Source organism: Anopheles moucheti, chromosome 3 (assembly GCF_943734755.1).
Source record: "Anopheles moucheti chromosome 3, idAnoMoucSN_F20_07, whole genome shotgun sequence".
Classification (NCBI taxonomy): Eukaryota; Metazoa; Arthropoda; class Insecta; order Diptera; family Culicidae; genus Anopheles; species Anopheles moucheti.
The window spans coordinates 51,577,838-51,602,786 of record NC_069141.1 but is presented as its reverse complement, the minus strand read 5'-3'; the positions used below and the strand labels follow the sequence as shown (position 1 = coordinate 51,602,786).

Below are 24,949 nucleotides of genomic sequence, written 5' to 3'. Positions count from 1 at the left end.
TTGTCCCCGAAGTGCTACTGTTTCAACCGCCATATTGTACTGCGAGCCGGTGGAAAACTCTTACCCTGCAAGCACCAAACCCGATCGCAAGATGAACTAATAAAAATGGCATAAGCATAGCCGGGCGAATTACCCGACCCCACCCACCATGCCGGCCATGTGAACCGGGCAAAAGAAACAAGCAAAATCAATTAACTTTTATCTCACGGTTCATTCTTTTCTTTTCACCCCCGGCTGCGATCCTCGTACACCTGCACCCTTTACCGCACGGAACCGACGGAAATCCCGGAAGCAGACATCATCATCATCACCATCGACACTGTAAGAAGAAAAGACACAAGAAGCGCAAAATTCTGGTGCACGACCTGGACGACCAAAGCGTAAAGGTAAGCCGACCGGCGGGATGTTTTATCGTTACCACCGCCATCACCGGGGCTTAGATCGGTGGGTCGGTGTTTTTTTTCTTTTGTTTGCATTCTCGCTGTGTGGAAATGATGCTCACCCTTCAGGTGCTGCACGTGCGGAAGCGGATTTTACACGTTCTCCACACACCGGTCCGGTACCTGTTGTGGCACGAGCCTAATCCTAATGGCCCGTCATCAGCCGCGTCACGGTCACGTCAAGTCAACGCACAGGACGTGCTGTTTCCATCGAATACCAACTTGTATACCAGTCTGCGATTACCAACGCTGACATTTTGTTTGTTTCTCTCAGGGGGGATTTCATTTTATTTCCTTCTTCCCGTTTTCCAGGTGATAGACCCGGACGATCTGCCGCAACGTGCCAGATGGACAATCATTGCGACCGCATGCCTATTACTGATTATGTGCCTACTATTAGTTGGAATCACACTGCGGATGGCTCCCATCATCGACGATATGGGTAAGTTGCGCTGAGGGGATGGTTCACAAAACCAAAGTCACCGGTCAAAGCGATAATTGCAGGGCGTAATTATTGTGATCGGGAGTCATTTTTTTTTGCTAACAAATCAGCCACTGCGCGATGGTTGCTCCTCACCATCGTCGCTCTGTACTCCAACTGACCGTAAAGCTTTTCGAAGATGAAGCAAATTTCAAAGCAATCTCACGTTACAATTTTCTCGCAAATAAATTCCATTCTCTTCTCAGAGCATAACGCTTGCCAGCATGGGCACGAGAGTAAAGCTCGAAGGTTTTTAAATGTGACGTTATGCGCATGCCCAAATAATTCGCTCTCGGGCTCGCTCATTGCATGTTATTTTAAGAGCTTCACCATCTCACCGCTCTCTCATTCACGGAGGGGAAAATCTCATTCCTGCAAACGCACTTATTCACAATGGTTATCGGATCATTCGCGAGAACCTTGAGGTAACCAGCTGGAAAAACGAACATCCTATGAGCGAACAGGAGTAATTCGCTCCCACATAGGTCGAGGCAAATATCATGCTAAACGGGTCAATTATGAATTACGATAAGAGGACTTTAACTGGTTGAACTTCAGTATCATCTTGAACGCACAATCTGATGGAGGTGCCTGGTGTTTGATTGGCGAACAATGGAGACGCGTGGTCTTTCACTGCTAGCCGATGGAGCCGCCTGGTCTTTTGTGCCGTAGCGTAATTTGTTATGCAGTAATCTCTTCCGGCACGAATTTACATTTGCAAATAGATCATTTGGGCTGATTACACTAAATTGAACGAACGAGCTGAAGTTAATTACTTAATTGACTGCCATTGTAACGTGATAAAGTATGATAATTATAGTATTCAACCGGCATTCCTCATCAAATTTAAAATCATCTTCAAAGTACATAATTGTACTTGTACATGATTACATAATTGTAGCGTTTTAATAATTGCTGCTATCTGGAATTATTAGAAGCTAATGACAAGTAACTATTTTTTACTTGTCATAATTTAAAATATAATTTAAAATTATATTATTTTTTTTTATTTTATTATTTTAAGAGTAATTTTAAAATTTAAAATTGGTAAACATCAAATTAAAAAGCGTTACTGTTTAAAATTTTAAACAAGTTTTTAACTGAGAATGAGACAAAATGCTTTCCGTTTCCACAAGCAAGCATTTAGAAATGTGTATATGCACAGAGCATATTTGATACGTAATCAAAAATGTCACAAAGCATCAGTACACTCCTTTTGAATTTGAAATGTTTCGTTGACATACTGACATTGAACAGTAAAAAGTATAGCTTTCAATCTCTTATCATTCATCCACGAGATGTCGATCATACTTCACTTCAGTTTGAAGCGTTTCTATCATTCGCATCAGTCGCGTGGTGGCTTCAAATTGACAACCGCAGTACCGCTGCTATTGCATAGTGCCGTGCATGCACCCTTACAGCGTCCCCTTACTGTGGCAAACAACTTAGCTGCTGTCTTTCAGCGTTTTCGTTCCGCCCCACGTTCACCCTTCGGAAGGTAATTTGAAATATTGTACCAACATAAAATACGACCCGGCGTCATCGCAATAATCGAAAGCAAAGGAGCAGAAACGGAATTTCGGTACCGTTTAATCTTCGAATTCTATCCCCGGGAGGCAAATAGCTAAAGTAAATATTAATAACAAAAAACCAGCGACACTGGCACCGTACACCCGAGAAACCACTTTTCCAATTTCCTGTTGATCCTGAACATCTTGTCGTTCGTTTCTCGTTTATCCTTTTTCCTCCTCGTGGCACTCGTGGGTCCCCAGTTCGGCACGCAGGGAACTCGCTGGCACAGAAATGCTACCGCACATATTGGTGACGTTAGTGGCTGAAAGACAGCATCACGTCCACCGATCGTCACTGTGTTAGGCAGCACCGGCCAAGAGTCATGGGATACCCACCCCTGTGTTCATTTCGGGCGCGACGGTCGTCCGAGTCTGGGTGAATAATGCTTTCATCTTTCCTACATTAATTCATCGGATGTAGACGCAAGCAAATAAAAGCAATTTAATGGCACTTTGTTCTCCATGTCGGTGCTAAAACCTCCCCAGTGCTTACACGCCGCAGAACAGTGGCTCACCGCGGTGGCCATCCCAGCAGCCGCCCTGCTAGGGAAAATAGGGAAAATGTCGCCTTTCGGGGAATTCCTCGTACTCGAGCGGTGGTCAGAAAACCGAGCGAGCTTTGTTGACCATCTCGAGCCAACAGACAGAACCGTCATCCCAGATCTATCTTCATTAGGCGATACACACATGCTTTTTGTGCGCGCACAATCATATTACACTTTATACGCCCACCAGCATAACGAGGAGTTTTTCAGGAAACGGCACGAAATTAAGAGAAATGCTCCGAAACCATCATAAAAGCCAGCTAAACTTTTCCCCATACCTATTCCCTGGAAGTGAAGTTGAGTGTTTGCCAACTGATGGTGGTACGATTGATATACATACTGCCGCCCAGCTACGAGGTGTCCGTGCTACATCTCAGCAGCCAAACGACTTCATCGTCCGCTACCTTGGCAAGCGTTTTGAACGGGCACCGGAATAAATATTCACCAGCAACAGTTTGCTTGCGTTCGATTGGACTGCACTCGAACCACTTTCTCCGCCGCCCGGTACGCGGAAGGTAGAAAACAGTGCGAAATCCCTGGAAAAGGCATTTGCTTCGCCGCATGGACTGCTGTACACCCACTGGTTATCCATTTTCGGTGTTTGTTTTTTTTTTTTGTAAGCAAGTGGCTTATGTGGAAAGGAAATAACAAGACACAGCAAGCAGCCACGACTGGGTGTGGTGGAGTAGAAAAAACAATGCCATGCGGGGTCTCACGACCTTATCGGACTGGCTGTTCGGCAAGCAACAGCTCTCCAGTCGGGGCCATCAAATGTACCGTATCCCTTAGAAACCCCATGGCCCAGGGACGTATCTCAACGTAGAGCGCCGTGATTTCCCTTCCCACGATCCCTGGTGGATTGGAACAAGGAACAACTTGGAGGGTTTGAACAAAAAAAAACAAGCGAAATAAAAACTCCTACGGTGGCAGCCAGCGATGGCAGCGGTGGCAGTCCTATACTTGATCGACCACCTGTTAGAGTTTAGATTTTTTGTTTTGCTTTCTATCTCGCTTTACGCAAGCATCCCCACAAATGGTGGTGGTATGAAGCCTTTTATAAGGAAAAATGTAACCATGGAAGAAAGCCATTGCGTCGGAAGAGTTCGAGTGGCAGATCGTTACCAAGAGTGCGAATAAAGTGGCAGCCATTTGTATACGGGCCAAACATAAACTTGTTGACTGTACCACAGTTTGGACGGGGCTTATGCTGTGCGGTTCAACAATCAACAACAGTTTATGCGCTAGAATGATTAAATTATCTTTGCTTTTAGCGACATCTTACGGGCAATTCACGAAGAAAAACGGCGGCACAGTGAAGAGTATGCCGGTATCTGATGATCGTACCATCTCTATAATAAAGTTGATTGAGGAATTGAATTGAATTAATGAATTAACAAGTTAATTGAGGAAGAACATAATAAACTTGCACATATATTAGGGCCGCGAATAAATAACGGCCGTTTTAAATCGATGGGGCCACTGTGGACTGTGGCGCGATTTTGACGTTTACAAACGTCATAAATCAAGTACGGGAATGACATAATCAAACTGAGTAAACAGATTAGTGATTATTTCGTGCGAGTAAAAGTTCCTTGTGCTTGAAAATGTCTGATTTTGAGCCGGATAAGCGTCATATGCGGGAGGTGTTGCTGTTTTTGTTTCGAGCGAAGAAAACGGCAGCCGAAGCGCATCGAGAGCTTTCGAGTGTTTACGGCGATGCTGCTCTAAGCGAAACAAGGTGTCGGGATTGGTTTCGACGCTTTCAAAGCGGTGATTTCGCCGTGGAGGATGCTCAACGTGAAGGAAGGCCCAAAACGTTCGCCGACCAAGAATTGACGGCTTTACTGGAGGAAAATCACTGCCAAACGCAAGAAGAGCTGATCAAGGCTGAATGCGTTAAGCATGATACAGAAGGAGGGCAAATGGATACCACACGAATTGAAGCCGCTTCAAGACCTTCAAAAGATTATCTAATTCACATTCGTGCGATTTTAAATCTGGTTATCAGCACTTTTCTTCAAATTTAAATATCATTTTCATTAAGACCTTCTATGTCTTGCGCACTAACATACAAGCGTAAACCGAAAATAGACTCATCGTCTAGCAGCTGGTCAACAACTCGTAAGCGACGCATCACTGTCGAATAGCTCAAAGCTGTTTCATTTCATTCTCGACAATAAATACTTAATAACGGAGCAGAAACAAAAATGTCAACCTTTTCAACGCACGCAGACCACGCGAACGTTTTGCACACAAATATTCCAGACCAGACATTGAGCAGGGGGGCGCAGCAGAAAAAAAACCGGCAAAAATCAAACGCCAAGAAAATATTCTCCCAAAAAAGCTCCGCAGCGGAGTGGAACTACCCCAAACCGGAATACCTCCAACAAAAAAAAGGGGGAGGCTACTGAATGCGCCCTGAATATTCGGTGCCTCGCCATCATCCAAGAAGCAGCAAGAATTTTTGCATACCTGGCGAACAAAGAATGTGAAATTCTTGAAGATCCTCAGTGGTACAACCAACTCCAATGCCAAAGCTCACCAGTTACGCTTACGCTTTTGGTAGCACCTAAATGGCCATTCAAATGCGAAACCGTTTCGTTTTCGTTAAAAGCCCGTGTCAGCTCGTAAAGTTACAACATTCGCTCACAAAAAGCGAAAAATGATTAAATTATGGATTATAAACGAGGTTTTTAAAAGAAAGCTAAATTTATTAAACATAAATACTGATGCAACATACGCTCAACACAACGGTGACTGAAGACATCTTCTCCCTAATCTCTAAGTTAATATCAAAATATTCGCTTTTAAACTTCATCAATTTTACATTAATACCTCAATTGAATTTGTCTTTCGACCCGGGTCCAGCTCAACAACGGTATCGCATCAATCACAACATTCTTCCACCACCCGTTGGTTGGTTGCAAGAGCAAACTCTAAGCGTGCAGAAAACCCCTAATAAACCTAATAATCATATTATTGTGTAACCGAGCGAAAAGCATCATGAGACTTTCCAATTATGGTATTCCATTTCTTTTTTTTTTTCGTGGAGATAAACTGACGACGTCGTATGAATAAACTTGGCTTGTTTCACTCAAATATGCAGGGAGCAAAACAAGAAAAAAGACAAACGACTTCAGAGTTATCGTTTGGACATCTTGGACGATGGTTTTCCACAGAAATTCCCCCAACGAAAAGCTCACGAAACGCCAGAGCGCGGATGTAACTTAATTTGGATCACAACCCTTTTGCTTCCTGCTGCCGGCCTTTCTATCCGTTTTTAATTGTATTTTGTGTTCAATCATTTTTGCCTTCATTTAATGCTTTCTTTTGCTCTATTTCTTTCACAGGTAAGTGAACACAACGTTAAAATCAACCATGGTCAGATGATTTTGCTGTTCCGTTTGGTAAGTGTGGTACAGAAAATTATACAAAAAATTTACTTAAAATTGCATTTGTATGAAATTGAACAAATGGAGTTACGCGTATTGATTATTTTATTTTAACACACCATGTGCCCTTCTTCAAATATGGTATCAGAACTATCGCTTTGAGGCAACATGTACCCCTTGTTACAGCGAACATTGATTATTCACCCGGTCATGTTCGATGAGTTGGGCTTCGTTTGACCTTCATACGCTAGTTCACTCAAGTTTGCCCATGATGGAATGCCGGCAAACGTGGCCCGAGTCCAGGCAATGGACGGGTGCTATAACTTCAAACATCAAACATTTCGGTGCGCATGGATGGCTTTCTGATTTTACGCCTTCACCTTCGTGCTAGCGTTCGTGCGGCACAAGGTTTTGTGTTGATTAAAACATAATGAAGCAACAAGTTGCACCTGTTCGACCACACACACTCACCACCACCAGCAGCAGCAGCAGCAAAAGCTGTACGGTACACATGATGCCTTTTGATTGTACACTGTGCCCGGCCTGTACGGTGTAACATCACCGCGTGGGCGTGGGCAGGAAGGCGATGGGAAGCAGCGCTGTCTGTTCCAAAAAGGTTCGACAAAGCTCATGCATGACCGAAAGCCTCGAACAAAAACAGATCATAGAAACGATCCTACCCCTGGACGCTTTACTACCCTGGGCCGCATTCGCAGAAGTTCCACTTCATAACCCCAGGCAGTGATGGTAAAGGATCGAACCAACGCTGCTAAAAATATACGTGTATATTTCTATTTCTCAAGCATATTAATGTGGCTTGTGTGCCCTTCGCTGGTTGCATGTCCATTCGTTATGTCCCTTAGAAGGGACTTTATCTGGTTTGGGCAAAAAATCGCAAGGAATGAGCTAAATGTTGACGAACCAAACAGGAGAGTTCTAGCGTAGCTATATCCTAAAAATAAAATTCAAATATAGTAGCTTCCTTGACTAATATATAATAACATATTGTTGACGTTACGGATGACAGACTTTACTGCTGAATGAATAAATCGGCTTATAAATTTGTTGCTTTACCATTTTTTTTATTTGGGATAGGAACCTTATAGAAATATAATCTTAGACTTGCGATCGAAGAGTTTCTCTCTCTTATTGGCGTAACGGACCTGCTAGGTCGCCTTTTCTGGCTTACTTATTTTACCACGTAGCCGGATAGTCTGTCCTTGCTGCGGGGGACTGGTCCGAATGGGATTTTGGTCCGGTCCGTTCGTGTGAAGAAATCAATCGCGGATATAAATTTGTTCATTTTGTAACGTTTGTCATCGTTCGGTCTTTAAATTTTTCGATAACCTTTGCGAACAACTCTTCATCCGACGAAAATTTCTCCTCAGAAGACATCCTTTTGGGATCTGAGAAATGAAGTTAGTCACTGGGAGCCAGATCTACGGAGCATTTCGTGGCCTAATTCATGAATTTTTACCATTGTTTTCACTGATTTGTGGCACGGTGAGTTGTCTTGATGAAATAAAACTTTTTTTTTTCTTCAAATGTGGCAATTTCGTCCTTCAACTTCGTCCAATAACTTGATATAATAGTCGCAATTAATGTTGTTTTCTTTCTCAAGATAGTCGATGAAGATTATTCCTTGCGAATCCCAAAAACCTGACGCCATAACGTTGCCAACTGATTGTTGCGTTTTCCCCCGCTTTGGAGCAGGTTCATCGCGTCCAGTCCTCTCGGATGACTGTCTATTGGACTTTAGAGTGAAGTGGAAATGCCAAGGCTCATCCATGGTAACATATTGTAGCAAAAACTCCGATTTATTTCGCTCAAACAGCTTCAAACACTGCTCCAAATCATCAAACCGTTGTTGTTTTTCGTCAAATGTGAGCTCACGCGGCAGCCATTTTGCACAGAGCTTTCTCATATCCAAATACTGGTGAACGATATGTCTAACACGTTCTTTAGACATCTTTAGGGTGTCAGCTATGTCGATCAACTTCTCATTATGGGTGCTCTTAATAATTTTTGATTTTATTTAATGTTTTCTTCTGTAACCACCTTTTTCGACCGCCTACTGTGTTCACCGTCCTCAGGGCTCATTTTACCACATTTAAATTTAGCATACCAATATTTGAAGGTTGATTTTGGTGAAACAGTGTCCAAAAACTCTTCATCAAGTCAATTTTTGGCTTAAACTTTATTTTTACCTTTCAAAAATCAATACTTTATCATCGAGCGAAAATCCTTCTTTTCCATGATTTCTCAAAGCACAAAAGTAGCATTGTACTAAAAATAACTCCAACGCACCCCAAGCTCAGTTCTGGTCTCAAAAAAATAGTTCACCACAAAAGAAATTTGCCAAGTCATAGATTATCAGTTAAGTGAAGCTACCCAAATCACAATGATACACATGTAACGATTTCCCAATATACTCTGAACGAAACCTATTTTGCATTCCTCCCAGTTGTTGCTCCTTGCTAATAGCTTTTTTTGTGAAGAGTTACAACGTACCCGATGCAGATAACGTACGTCAGCAACCAAAAACCCAACCACACAGTCGCATATCTGCCAGATCTGTCACATGTAGTGAGATTTCCCTTGCTACCAGGGAATGATTCTCAATTGTACGACAAACCTTCCGATCTCTTCCGACCAAACGATGAGTTGCGTGGGATAACCGTAGACTGCGACTGCGAAGGTCTAACAGGTTGTCACATTTGCATTATCCGGGTTCTGAGTGGTTATACAGAAGACAGGACACTGGTAACAAGACGCGTGCCTGAAAATACATTCATGCATGCTAATGAGACGTCAGGCAAAAGGTATCGATGACATAGTGATCGGTACCGCATACATGATGAGATCTCATGATCATGCAATGAATTGAAGAATCGTTCTACCCAAAGGAAAAGAAAAACAAAACATTCATCAAAAGCCCCAGACAACATGCTAATTTTAAACGATAGCTACATAACCGAGCAATGTTTTTTTGTATTACACTCTTTTAAGGAGTTTTAAACTGAAAAAGTAAAATAGTTTTCAACACTTCTAGAGCGGAATTTGGGCACAAGAAAGGTATAAACTTTATTGCAAACGACAACCACAGCACTTTTTGCTGCATAACTACAATCAACACAACAAATTCTCATTCAATCCTTGCAACCAGTCAAATACTCACTGTTTTGAAGTGACAAACTAATGAAAACAAGCACAACCATTATAAACCAACTTAAATGAATATTGTGAACGATTCTCCAGACAAACAAAGCCACAGTTTTGAGTGTGAAACGTCACGGTTTTCAAGAAAATCTCTTGCAAACTTCAATGTGGAAACGTCCAAAAAAATAAACGGGTTCCGAACTTATCCAACGGCAGCATGCAACTGGCAGTGGCAGTGGCAAATAGTTGATAAATTAAATTTAGCACTAACCTAACTTTTGAGTTTTCCACCGCGCAAAGTCACTTACTTTGCCCCCGAAAATGCGACGAACGAGCGACATCCAGCTGTTGCTACTGTCGGAAGCAATGGATGACGGCCAGACGAGCATGATTGCAGCCAGCCAAGGTTTGGGGTCGGAAAAAACCTCCCACAGGCGAAGTTGTGGGCTGAAACTCCCAAGAGTTAAGTAACTTCGTACCGTACCACTGCACTAACGCCGTATCCGGTCGAGCACCTAATGAAGATAAAAGTACAGTTTAATGAATTTAATTCTGTTTATTCGTTCACCGTGTCTCCAGAAGAGATAATCCTTTTCGACTGTTTGGAGCGAAGTTTATTTTTTGACGCGATCTGAACCAACTCGGAGACTGAGAGCGAGAAAATGAAGGCGATGTGCTTGGACGATCGTTACCGTGCTGGGGATTGGATGTGAAATATGAGTCGTCTTGTAAAGCATACTGCTCCGAGCTACCTAAAAGCTGGTTAAAACATTATTTTATTCGAGCGTTATGTCAGAACTTATTTTTTGTCGCCTTGTCGCCGCATGTGATAGCCTTGGATATATTCCTCCTTTCAAAATATTCTTGGTATTTAATCAAAATTTTCAATCCCCTGCACAATGTACCAAGCTTACAAGCTGCATCTTCCGCAATCGATATTGCCCACAGGTATCGAAAAGTATGTACAAAACGATAGGAGAAAAAAAAATCCTTGAGAACGCCGAGATAGTTTCCCAACTAGTGTAATGCTGCGATCGGTTATCGGAGATGGTTTTGCAAAATATGGAATGCTAAGCACATTTTCTTTTACCACCAAGATGCAATATAGCAACTTTTCGAATTGCAGTAAAAAAAACGAGAGAGAAAAACCCATCCACCATCTGTCTAATGCCACGACGGATAACTTAACCTATGATAAGTGTTACGATGCTTCCTACATTTTTCGGAGACTGCAAAACTGTTACATCCATCCGGCCAGCCTTGCAGAGTTCTTTCCGCGCCACACTCCGATGGATGGAAAGTTTTGCCAAAACCCGACCACCAGGTGAATTTGCAACACGAACTCGAAACCGGAATGGCATGCAGACAACCGTATTGCCCTTTGCTTTGTGTTCGCTCTACGTTTCCCTGCGAGTTATCTAACAGAACCGCATCCCTCCCTCGGTACGGCAGGTTCGGAAATGAAAGCGGAAAGCGACGGTTGGTGACCGGTACAGCGCACAAAGAAAACCCATCCTAGAACGGGGACACCGGAGGAAATCGTGACTTTTCGTGACGGTTGCTCCCGAAATTCTTCTACTCCGCGCGGGCCTTGGGTTCACTCCGGTTCGGTATCCGGTTTGTACGCGTACGGAAGGTTAGTGGAAGCGCGCGCGTTTTTCGCACCCCACGTGGGCAAACGTTACCGTTTTAAACAGCAGCGGCGAGCACTGCGAGCAGCTGAGGCCAAGCGGGACGGTTCAGTTTTGGGAACGGAACGGAACTCGTGCGGAAAGAATTCAAGACGGAAATCTGCGCCGAAGATTGTCGTAACATGGCATGTCGGACGTTTCCATTCAAAAGTTGAATTCAACCGAAACCTGGCGTGCGCAAAAACACTAAAAGTGCAATATTATTCGTGTGGAAATGTGATGTTGATTTATTTCGAAGCTTTTATATTTTGCGTTACAATAACAACACACAAAAGGAATCCTTTCATCCGTTTTACAATGTGTAAATCCGCAATCGAGGATAGACCGTGTCTGGTACTGCTTAACTCCCATCCCCAACCTGTCTAGCTGCGGATAGGACAACGAGAACCTATAATTACTGTTCCACGTACGGTGAAACTCAAGTCCCAAATCCCAAACACCGCTCCCAATCACGCGCAGAGAGACCTTCGTCTCGCACTCGGCAGCCACAGGTGCCGTGGGACCATTAATCATCGAGAACGAATCAAATTTACATAATTCCATCCCGCAGGTCCCGCATACCGAACCTTCACGGCAAATATTTGCGACCGTCTCTCCCTTGTCGGCAAGTTTTTCGAACAAATTTCGCTTTCGTCCAGCAGCAGGACCGGACTGGACTGGTCGAAAATCATCTTTAAGTAGCAAACCTGATACTGACTTTTATCAGCCTTCAGAATGTATCCTTCGCCTCGAACGACTCGAAGGTAACAAAAAAAAAGAGCAACACCGCGCAGCAGTTTCGCTGATAATCGTTGCCTAAGTGGCCTCGGTGAGGTGCAAATCGCTGTCCTGGGAAATTTAAAACAATAAAAAACTGCTCTGCGAAGAGGATGGGTATCCGTATCCGTACCGTCCCGCTCGGGGACAGCAATGCAAGGGAAATCATTCCGTAGGGCGGTAAAATGCACTGATTTTCAACTGATTGACCCACGTGTCAAGTTCATCGGGGGAAACCGTACGCAGTTCGGCTGTTCGGCCGCACTCGGCCGTATCGTTTCCGACCCAGGGCCCCAGTTCGGCTCGACATCCGAAGCGGCGCTGCCTGTCCCTTTTGCTGTCGCTTCCCTTGCCAGGGGGGGGGGAACAAAAAACCACATCCCAAGCAACACCGTATCCGTACCGTCCCGCTCGGGGACAGCAATGCAAGGGAAATCATTCCGTAGGGCGGTAAAATGCACTGATTTTCAACTGATTGACCCACGTGTCAAGTTCATCGGGGGAAACCGTACGCAGTTCGGCTGTTCGGCCGCACTCGGCCGTATCGTTTCCGACCCAGGGCCCCAGTTCGGCTCGACATCCGAAGCGGCGCTGCCTGTCCCTTTTGCTGTCGCTTCCCTTGCCAGGGGGGGGGGAACAAAAAACCACATCCCAAGCAACACCGTTGGGAATTGGATCGGGCGCGCACGGTTTATGTAATCACAATTCGACACTCACGCTGCCGGTTCGGCACTCAGCATTACGAGCCGGTTCGTAACGACGGCCGACCACTCACTCGGCTTCCAGTGAAATTCGGCCAGCCAGCCAGCCAGCCAGCTAGCCAAGGATTTTCACCGGTAGTGCGTTGGCTATGAGCCAGTCACGTGAGAAGCCACTCACCGTCAACTACACCACGAACTGGGTGTGTGTTTGAGTGCCGCGTTCCGTTTTGGGAACGCTGGGCCAGTGAGCATCGCTGCGCTTCGGAACCTTCTGCCTACCCCGGCGGCTTTTGAACAAATGGCAAATTGTTGCATTCACCATCGTGTATCGGGTGAATCCGGCCCACGCCCCAACCACACCAACACCCGCGCTGTGTACAACGGACGATCCGGGCTGCTTGGACCGAAAACAAAACGCTTCAGTCACTCATTGCGAGCGGTTTGAAATGCTCTCACCTTTTCTCTCAATTTTCCCATGCACCCCCTATCACCGGTGCCCTCCAAACCGGGAAATCCCCTCAGTTCCCAGTTGTTGTGGGACAGATGAAGCCACTTTATAACGACTGCTAATACCATTTAAACGCTGGAACTTCAAAATTGTATTCCATTCAAACATTGTTCCAAGCATTCCTTTGTGGTGCGGGTATTGTACAAGGGGGTTACGATTTTTCGCACAACCACCAACCCCCGCTTCCATTTGCCTTTGGGATGGTTTCGGAATAGAACAAATTTGTAAACCTAAAATGCCAATCTGCAATAGCGATTGTATCAGCATAGCCTCAGCTTCCAAGAACTGTTGGACAGAACACTGTACAATTTGTGGTAAATCATTTGAATGAATGTTTTACATTGAGTAGTTGGTGGAAATTAAAATAATTTGCACAATAAACTCCAAAAAAAGCCAGATAAAATAGATTTTGCATTATTTTTGCAGAGAAGGCAGAATTTTTGAAGATAATTTAAACTCAAACAAAAATATATACTTATTTCCTTGTATTAAATATATTTCCTTGTAAATTGTTTCAAAAGCCTTTTCTCTATTATTTGTACGTGATTTGTATTTTTCTAGGTAACAATTGGTAACAATTAAGAATTTATAGCCAAATATGCGTTTCTCAAAAAGCATCAGAAAATGTTTAATCAAACAACACATTTCAGGCATGCCCTTGCAATAAACTGAATTCCATTTTAAGTACCCATACCGTATATTTTCTGCGTCGAATGTTTCCGCTGAATTCCGCATTATATGTTCATATGTTTTACAATCCGTTTAACCGAATACCGAGAAAAGAGGGCCGCCTTTAACACACCATCATTTGCATCTTTATGGTGATAACGATCGTAAAAGCTGAGCGCTTCATGCACTGTTATCAATTATTGCCAGCAATCACTTGTTAGTTTGCCAGCAAACGGTGGCACCCGAAGCGTGCCTCGGAGACCATTCGAAATGACCACGCCACAAAACATTTGTCTTGTGGAACACACCCACTTTTGCGTAAGCAGTTTTGGGATGAAACATGGTGACCTTTTTTTTTGTTGTTTTGCTATCCTCAAAAAATGCTCCTTCAGCTTCTCACTCACTACGGGGGCATCCCACGGTAATTGTGAGGCTGCAGTGAAGTAAAGTACTGGGCGCCTCCATCCAAAACACACCAAACGTGGCACCCTTTTGTATTCGAGGCAGGAGAAGGGATGGCAAAAGGGAACGAAAATAATAACCCTGCTTCAAAGTATGACGAGCGTGGCTCTTAATCGAGCACGACATTTACCGACGCACCAGTTGCTGAAAGGTTTTGACAAATATTGCTTTCATAAAACACAGGTGCCCGTCAGATTAATGTTCGCTTTTCAAACAATCCTTCAAACTATCCCCTTCAGTACGGACCAGTTGAGTACTTTCACGTCTGATAGATGGACCCAATGTTATCAGTTTTTTGTTGTCGTTCTAGCTCGTTCTCTTTCACCCTGAGTTCCGAAGCGTTGGGCGGCTATGGTGTGTATGTGTGTGCTTTGCAGCTTCACTGGAACAGAAAACACCACTGCCAAAACACTGATTCGGTGAAAGATGTTCCAATAATGGACAGTTTCCTTAAGTATTTCTTTTGAACGAGCTCCACTTGGTTGACATCTGAGTGGGCCCACTTGCTGTCATCGGGAAACTGCATTTGTCTATCCAAGAGCGTGCCGCTTCATCAGAGCCCGACCGGTCGAACGCTTCTGCTAGATTGCTTCCGAAGCCAACAAACCATCGCCGGTCAACAGGTCACATGGCCGATCACTCACCAAACCGCTTGGGCAGCGCGCATCCACAAAAACTGCCTAACAAAGAGCGCTCACTGGAAGCGTGCGTACCGAGCACGGGTACGGGAGGGCGTAGATATTCCACGGTGGTGCTCACGGACGCGCGCGCAGTTTTCCGAGCGGCACTCACACTGAATTCAACATGTTGCTTGTTGCTTTGCCAAGCGGCCCAACGGTTGCGTCTCCTCAGTACTAGCTCAATATCGTCAGCGTACGGATAACGCCTCCAACGCGATCGGTGTACACGTAAGCAGGTGGAGGGTCTTCCGCTCGGTCCGACGGCTTTGGCCACCAACATCGTCACCGCCACTGTGTGTGTGTGTGTGTGTGCTTTATTTTTTTCTTGCTTCCACACCCGTTTCTTTCTGTGCGTGTGAAAACGATATTTGGCAACAAACGGACCCAAGCAAACGAAAGGGAAACAAATGCAGAGAAAACTATTAAACTGACCCATGGTTTAACGACCAATTTCTTCGCACGTTAAAACGCTATTCGCCGCGCTACAAATAGACCAATGGACGCTACGTCACAGCAAGCGCTGATTGTGATTGAACCACATCCGAAACCGATTCCGTGCCAAAAAAAAAAGGAAGGAAGGAGGAAATCCAGCTTTTAATGGCTTACTTTTCCGCAGCCGATTACATAGCACCGTCGCGATCGTACCAGTGATCGAAGTGTGTTTCGCAAGATCGAGTGGAAAATTTCATACTTTTCCTCCATACAAAGAAAAAGGCGTGTTTCAAGCATCGAGCGACCGTGTGCGGTTGAATGTGACGGTTTTTCTTTTCGGTCTAACGCTTCTTTATTGTGTGATTTTGGAAAGGAAATGTAAAGAAAAAAAATATATCCGTCGTTTAATATTACTAATTTTAAAATATCTACTTTTACATCTTCACACTGCACTCAAACAACTTTATTCTGTATTTTATACCAAGAAACAAATTACGTGCCCAAAAAAAAAAACCCAATTGCCTTAATTTCCTTTCGTTTTCACATGATTATCATTGCCAACGAAATGCAATGGGTGTGTAAACCGTTTTCTTAGATTTTCAAATTGCGCCGCGCACAATCTACCCCCAATTTGGGCAAACGAATATGACGACGACCTGCAGTTTATGGTCGCACCGTAGAAAGCGATAGAAAGTTAGCTTACAAACAACGCAATTCTTTCCCTAACTTTCGCTCGACCATGTTTCTTTGCCTGCAACTAATAAAATGTGCCGAATGTGTTTCTGTGAGTGGGCATGTGGTGTGCACGACGTTGCAGTAGTTGGCTGTAGTTTGTTTTACACGTTCAATGCCCGGCTGCATACTGAGCGTACTCACTACTCAAACTTCAACCGGATATCCGTGGATTCCCGTACGCCGAGGATGAGTTTTGCGCAAACAGGAAGGGTCCTGGGTGCGGTCCCAGTATCGCCCCGTGAGTGTGTGAAGTCGTGCCCACGCTAGTGGTCACAGCGGAGGCAACGCAAGGACGGGGGTTCGCATCAACAATGCGGAAAAGCGACAGCATCACCTACGAAATCACGGCACGGAAAATCCTGGCGAAAGTTTTCCATTGTTTTCCATCGAAAAGCTCGCAGGGGGATGTTTTATTTTGCGTGGTTGTGGCGTGGCTGTGGTGGTAGTTATTTTAATCACAAACGAAAACAAACCCCTTAGATAAGATAAGCAGGATTGGTAAGTGACAGTACGCGAGAACAGTTTTTGTTGAAGCATAGCCCCAGCCAAACCGTTGCAGTGAGTGCGAGCGAGACACAGCGCACAGGGGGTGGAATAGATGGCGCTAGGGGTGGGAGTGAGAAAACGGGGGGGGGGGGGGGGGGGAATGTGAGTGAATAGGCCGATTCGGTTGGAGGTAGACCACATTTTCCTGCCAAAGGGCTGATAGATATATCTTGATTCTATTGTGTGCCAGGGCTAAACTTGCTCGCTGTGCAATCGCTTAAGACAAAACCGACGGTTACGGGGCAGTGTCAAGAAAAGTCACAACACCATCGCGGTTCAAACAAGTACTAGTGCTACTACGGATGTGTGTGTGTGTGTGTCTATGTCCTGTGTGTGTGTGTGTGTGCTTATCTTCGTATAACTGTGGGAGTTTTGCTGCCGATAGATCAAACAATCCACCCGTGTGGATATGATTTATCACAGAACGACAGAACAGTGCGAAAGAAATAAATCTTCGAAGCGGAGAAAAATCCCACACCCCTTCTTACAGTGCGCGGTGATGGCTTGTGGTGGTGACCACAGCTTTGTGCAGATGCTGGTGGTAGTGGCCGTTGATGCTGATGATGATGATGATGATGCTGGTGATGATCGACGGCGGGCGTGGTTAATGTAGTGAAGAAAACCTGTCGACTTTACCGTGGCCGCGGGAAAAATATACACCGTGCAGCACGCCAACGGTAGCCGCGATTGCAAGATAAGTGTGAATTCGTGTGAAAACGGTGCAAAATGAAATTATGCGACCCCCTCCCCCCCCCGACCGCTGGCCAAGGGGCGTGAACGAGGCAGGATGATTTTCAAACCGATCCGTCTCCAAACGATGGTGACACTTGTCGGATTAGTTTCAATTTTCGCAAAACCAGCCCTTTTCCCATTGTCCCTTGACTGCCGCGCCATGAGCGCATGAGAATGTAAGGCCGTGAGTGACGGGAACGTGGCATCAATTGGCGGTTGAAAATGATGGACGAACCGAGAACACATCCCCGTTTACCGTTACATAATGAGCGCCATTTTCACGAAGGGGAGTCGAATGCAGTTGCCAATTACCGTGTTTTTTAAGCTATTAAGTAACGAGCATAGTGCAACGAATGGGGTATTGTTGTTGTACGAGTAGCAAGAAATTAATAAGTTAAATGAAAAAAAAAAGATGGTTCGCGGTTTTTAAAGCTAGTTATATCCTTTTTAACGAAAAACCGCCCTTCAACGCTATCTGTTCGGACTGTTAATTTTATTTGTTCAACGTATCACATGCACACGTTTACATCATCACCCGACGCGATAGGTTCGGTTTTCATCGTAGAGAACATTTGAATTCGATTTAAATATTCATGAAACTGAAGATACTTCTCGAAACCTCAATTATATTATTCAACTACGTCATTATCGTACAATTTTTATCCCGTTTTTTGCTTAATTCCTCAACAAGAAAGGTGTGCTGCTGGTCTTTTTCAATCAAAGATGTTGCACATACTTTAATTGTTCATTTGAATAATGAAAACATAATGAAGTTAGTGGTAAAACAGTTAATCAACATCAGTGGTGTGAATTATTGCGGTTCAAGGGTAGTATTTGAAAAAGAACCAGAATTTATTCTGAATTTTGATTCATTTCATTTTCAGTTTAAATTGCTTCACGAGCGGTTTACTTTATTATTGTGACTGCTTAACCTCCATTTTAAAATAGAGAAATAGCATTTAACATTTTTAGCACTTTAAGTGTCAGTGTGCTTGATATAGCATTGAATTTTGATACTGCACCAATTAATTAATTAATTGTTCAAATTTAAACGCTTTTTGTAGTTTTGTGAGAAGAAAATGTCCAACAAAATTAGAATAAAAAACAGCTTAACCTGCACACAACATGCGTCACAGTTTTACGCATCATTTTACAACCGCCCCTTAATAACGCAACACGACACTAAATACATAGTTGGCCATGAAAGTGATTGATTTACTAAGCGAAGGTCGTGTATGGTTTTGTTTGCGACAGCCTACTGCCACACGCGGTTCTCTTGCAGCCCCAATATAATCCGGTGTAATAAATAGGCTGTTGGAACCACCCCAAAACTCTCCCACATATGCTACTATGATCAAACCTGACGCAGCCAGTAGGCACCCATCTCAATGCACAATGGATGCGCCTGCACAACGTTATGTCGCCTGTGCCCTGATAATTGAATACCAGATGCACTTTCGTGCGCTGTAATCCTGCTACGAAATAATTGGAAATCCATCAAGCAAATCCAGTGGCGCTGGTAGCTGTGAACCAGCGTACTAAACAAGCATCATCCGGTCACTGAGCAGGCGAGTGTGTGTTACCATCCGTACAAGAACGGCATTAGCCAAGTGGTAGTGATTAGTCGTGCCTAGAACTCTGCTGCTGTCAACTTGATATTGATTCATGTTTTCGCTCGTTTGCCGTGTATTGCCGTGTATTCGCCTTTTGTATTTGATCGAAATTTGAAAAGGATTTGTGGTGATTAACGAGCAACCACACCACTGGTTCTCGAATACCCTCGAAGTGAAAGGTGCTGAAAAAAGGGCTAGCCTCATTAAAATCATTGCCTTGAATAATAATTCCATTTTTTTTTTCGCCTGCTACCGTTATGACATACTTCAACATCTTTTAAAAGCTTGAACTGACTGTCCACAACACTGTAACTTGATAGGACAAAATCTTATTACGTGGTCGAACAGTGGCGGACATATATCCGGCTGTATTATTAAAAAAAATACATTAATCATATGATACGGTCTAGATAAAAGCTTCACGTTCAGGAGGAATATTTCACTCCGACACCATGTTTTACCAAATTGCCATCCGACACGATACCCTCGGCCCGACACCACGGCCATGTTTGATTGGTCAAACATGGGTTCGGTTGACCCGACGCTTCGTTCGTGCAAATGGCACGATCGTTCGGATCGTGCTGGAGGAAAAAGGGAAACCGTTTTATCCCCGGGCTTAGATTTGAGTAAAAGATCCTCTAATGAATATTCATTCCAACTTCTCTGTTCATCGCGCAAGGCGCTACATGGTTGCTGTGCAATAATAGCTGATAACATGAAATGGTACCTTTTTTTCTGTATATTATTCGAAAAAAAGCCTTTTTTTTATTCTTTTGTTGTTGTTAAATGAAACTTTTCAACTCTGCATACGCTATTTATAAAATATGCAAACAAAAAATATTGTTGAATCCTTTTTTGCTGTTGCATAAAATGGAGCTAAGGGGGATAAAACCGTCACACTCTGTATCCCAGTAAACAATTCCCGGGAAGTACGCGTAGCCTGCATTTGAGTGGAATCCAGAAAACCCAGATGCAACTGTTGCCTATTACAACGATAACCTTTTCCAAAGTGATGCCATAAACCACCGCCAATCTAAACCCCGAGCCGAACCGAACCTTTTAGTAACGGAAAGGGCTGACCGACACATTAAATTGCCACCATTGGAACTAGATCACCGGTTATGGTGTGACCACCTGACCAACCAGGTATAGTGCAACTACCACTTTATCTAACCTCCCCCCCTTTTGCCCGGTGCTGTTCATCATTCATGCGCACGTACCACACGAGACACAAAACCCTACCGAGAACGTGTTCCAGCATACGGCCGACACGTGGGTCGACTAATCGCTGTTTCTACCGACCTGGGTCGGGAGTATGTAAGCATTTTTCATCAACTTTTTCTACTCCCTGCTACATCCTTGCCAACACACACACATGGAGCTTCCCGGTAGGTGGGGAAACTGTTGCAGAAACTTTCCCGCCCAGGAACGGAACCGAGAGATTGAGCGATGTCGGACACCGTGTCGGTGGAAGTTGCTCGTTCTGCGAGAAAATTAAACATTCCCATGGCGATGAAAATATGTCCCTTTCGATGCCTCGATCCTCGCTGTTCCTCATATTACGCCGCTTTATGTGAGATAGAATTCACGAATTACTTCAGGCATTGTGAGGCGCTGTTTACGCAACGATTGCGGAAACATTTCCCCTTCCCCGCCTTCGAACAGAATGTGATTAAGCGGCAGCTTTACTTTTGTTTTTTTTCCGGATGGCTGTAGCTTTTCCGAATTGCAATCTATAATGCATGGGGTGGTAAATTTGCACCCGATCAGAAATGAACGCGAGGCAAGAAAGTAATTTTACGACTTAACGATAACTAGAAACAATGAACTAAGCATGAAGTGGCAGTAGGCGCTGAATCCATTTACAACTTTCCCCTTGGCGTGCGGCAACCTTTCAAGACAAAACCATATGGAACCGGATAAGCATCGCCCGCAATAGAAACGGAGCAAGCGGGGAAAAAAATCAAAACGGTGTAAGAAATCTTACTGGCACGTGTGGTACCGGCCACACGGCCATTCGGGGTGACTGTTTTAAGCATTCTTTTTCCGTTCATCATCCTCAATAACGTCGACCATCTTCTTACCGAACGATGGACCGTACGCTTCGGTTTGAGGAACAAAAAAAAATCCCCACCACACACACACACGTACACATCAAAGAATTTTCATAACTCGCCCACAGACGTCCCAACTCTGTGTGTGTGTGGGTGGGTGGGTGGAGGACTCCAATGGGCGAAAGGGCGAAGCTCGTGTTCCCTTAGCATTAGCAAAATCGCTCACGCTCCCCTGCCTTCGAATTGGAAGCCCATTTTGTGTGGCAACACGGACGCGGGATCTGTCGTCATCAGAGCTGGAAAACATGACCCGGGAAAAAAGGGAAAAATCACGGGTAGTACCTAGTGCGGGCGTTCCAGTGAGACAAAAGCAACACGAAAATGAAATATAACACAACCGAACCCAACATTGTTCTGCCGGAGAAGAATAAGTTGAATTTTTTCGACGTTCCTGCGCTCCGATCCGCCTCCGTTGCCTTGACGGATAAGGACTTTTTCATCTTCATGCCCGTTCTTCCAGCTCTGTCGTGTTTATGCCTTTGCCAACTCGGGGTTTTTGCTTGTAGCTTGTTCTTCTCCCGCACAGTCTTTTCCGTTGTTTTCTTCGTTTTTTTCTTCTTCTTGTTAATAGTCCCAGATTTCGCCCTCGCTCAAGAGACGATGATGAATATCTATCCGACGACTTCTGTCTAATGCCACGGATTGCTTGATTTTCTCATTACTTCTGCACACTCGTGCATGGCATTCGGGTTGTACTATCTGGGTGATAGGAAAACAAAAACACAAACACACAGGAACGGAAAACAAAGCAAGAACCAAACCGAACAGCCAAACCGACAGCAACAAAGTTGTGCTCAATCCCTGCTAATAGTAGCACTCTGTTTAACTACCTGATTTACAGAGGAGTGTGGATGGAATTTACACTTACAGCAGCTTGCGTAATTATGTGCTTGAACCTTGGGTAGTGCACAGTTGCATCAGCAGCACCGCAGGAAAAGTGATGCGGTGCAAATGCCAATTATTTAACTACATCAGCAAATATAGTTGAGACTATCAAGAAGATTTTCAACTCAATACATCCGTTTACAATGTTTTGAGCCTTTAGTCGTCTCGTTAAATTGATGTCATCTTTAACTGTTATTTGTGGATGGATCCGGTTAAACAAATTTATAAAAAGAGATATTCTATATCTCCGTAAAACCCACGCTATGTGGTGTATTCAGTGGAGTTAGACATTCTAAGGCATTTTATTTCTTATTTTTCACATTTCATACTACAATCATTCCGTAACTAAACTCTTTATACTGATTATCTGGTTATCTAATTCACTTGGTTTAAGAAATACGTTTTGAAACAAATTACCCATTGATATCCCGGTAAATAGAATCCGTTTACCCATTGTCCTTAGGAGATTTGTTAAGTTTTTATTATTTTAGTTTGAAAATTCGAATATTCTTGTTAAAACATTGTTTAGCTCAGTTTTGTGTTTTTTTAATCCGAGTACAGTTTATTTAGAGTAATTTACAACTTGTGTGTCTATTGCGCTCCACGTGTTATCCAGAAAAAAAACCCACGCTTGCTTCTTTTTTACTGACAGATGTCATTCCACGGTTCCAAAACATCAGACGGTGGTGACGTCTGGATACTTTAAAAAATTCGTTATGCCCTTTAAGAAGGCATAACGAACAACCATGTTAACTGCTGTTGAGAATCTTGTTTAAATGTTATTGAAAATTGTTCAAAATGGTTAAAATTACTTTTACCTTGACTGTGTTGGAATTTCAAGCTCCATCTTGATAACTATTTCAAGCTAGCTATGATAACTAACTATTTAGTTAACTGTTCGATCAAGAAACATTTCGAATTTAGAATTCTTGTTATTTATTGTTTTTGAGAATTTGAAACTAACTCATCAACCCACTTTACTTCAGCAATGATTTGCCTAAGGCGTTGTACACACTATTCGATGCCCTTCCAAAGTTGATAACAATTTATCCGTATCCTTTAGTTATACGAACCACACTTCTCCTGATGGCAGTACTCGTCAAACATCAAGGCTAAGTGTTAAGTGATTACTGGAAAAAGCCATGTCGAACCACTCAAAATACTGCTTTCGTTCGTTCACGTGTTGTTCTACACTTACCGATGTGATTGATTACGTTAAAAGGCAATTTATCCGATAACAAAGACTCTATCCACGAAGTATAAAACTAAATCAACTAGACTTATCAACTATATAAGCAATTATGTCAAATTTTTCTTTCATGATACGCTTCAACAGCATTTCACAACATTACGCCACACAATCACAAAACAATCCTTATTAATTCGTTGGAAAACACTGTACAGTTTAATCAGTTTAATTCACATAAAACAATATTCTTTTCTGGATAAATGTACTGTTCCTACACTGTACACCCACACGATTGCATCTACCTCCTACGACACAGAAATATATTTTTTATAATTTTAACGCCAACACAAAGATCACAAAACACATCTCAAGGCGCAATAATAATACCGGGCCATAAAATCAGAACAAGCATTATTTTAAGCACAAAGAGCATAATTAGTTATGTACGGTGACTACAACAGCCACATAATCTTGTTTCCGGAAAACGCACGCATGGCACATGATTTTCACCGAATCTGGGCAACAGGTGGGGCCCAAAATTTCCCAGCTGCCGTTGGCGTTCTCTCTAGAATACCTATTAGATTACTGCTCTGTTCCGAGAAAAAGCTGGCAAACGGTACGATTCGTCATATGCCACTAACCGGGGACGAACCTTCGCATTATGTTCCACTAATTATCATCGGCTGATTTTCATGCTTGTCGTTTTCCTTGCGGGGTAATACGAGCGCAAGAACCATACTACATTAGGTTATCATTTCCTTGCCTCAGCTTACTATTCTCTCTTACACTCCGCCAGACCAGTAGTCATGGTTGACCCTTTGGAAAGTGGAACAGCAAAACTTTCACCGAAGGCTGTTCCCGTTCCACCCATCCACCCTCTCATCTGCCACCACTCTAATGGGCGCAAGGCCATTTCGGTTCTAATCCGCTTTTCCCAGTTGATATCCCGTTTGCGAGCGTGTGTGCACTTCTTCCGAGGGCCAAAATAAATATGAAACAATCTAATCGGCTTTTGTTTCAAGTTTTCTTATCACAACAGTGAAGCAATCGTGCACTAACACCACCACGACTGCGGTGGAGCGCAAAGTGTAACATAAAACCGGACCACCGGGAGGGTTACACCCATTCCCGGTACGACGTTCCGGTAGGTTTGGCATCGTCCTTTGTACTGGCCGTACTTCCCCGAGCCTGTGCTGGGAAATGCCCGCCCGAATGGTTTTGCGCGGGTGTGGGTAGGATACATTATCCTATGTACACACACACACACGGGACGAAGATTGGGCAAACACGGTGACCTACGTCCTTTTGCTACGTTACTAGCGCGAACTGCCGGTAAATTGCCGCCATAATCCGCCACACCGCAACGGGTTAAGGACAAACGGGTCTAGCAGAAGCGAAAGAAGGCACGAAGGAACGTAAGGAAAGCGATTGGCGGAGAACGATATGTACGCAGAGCGCGTAGCAGAAGAGAAACTGAGCTTAATCGGAATGAGCCGGTCAGCAGAGAGCGAGGCAACGCCCTGCAGTTCCACGAGGTGGCAGTAATGGAGCACATAATTTTGCAAACACAATTTGATTGTGCACTTGGGCGGCTAACGCCACGAGTGGGTATGAGATGTGTTTGCGTATCTGTGTGTATGTGTGTGTG

The 24,949-nt window shown here is 43.9% G+C and overlaps 1 protein-coding gene across 1 annotated transcript in view; it reads left to right on the top strand.

Moving 5' to 3' along the window:
* Nucleotides 1-24,949, top strand: part of LOC128302253 (uncharacterized) — a 63,997-nt gene that overhangs the window by 4,970 nt on the left and 34,078 nt on the right. The window contains exons 4-5 of the mRNA XM_053039035.1: nt 293-386; nt 753-882. Of these exons, the coding sequence (XP_052894995.1) occupies nt 293-386; nt 753-882 (224 nt within the window). The remainder of the gene's footprint in view (nt 1-292; nt 387-752; nt 883-24,949) is intronic.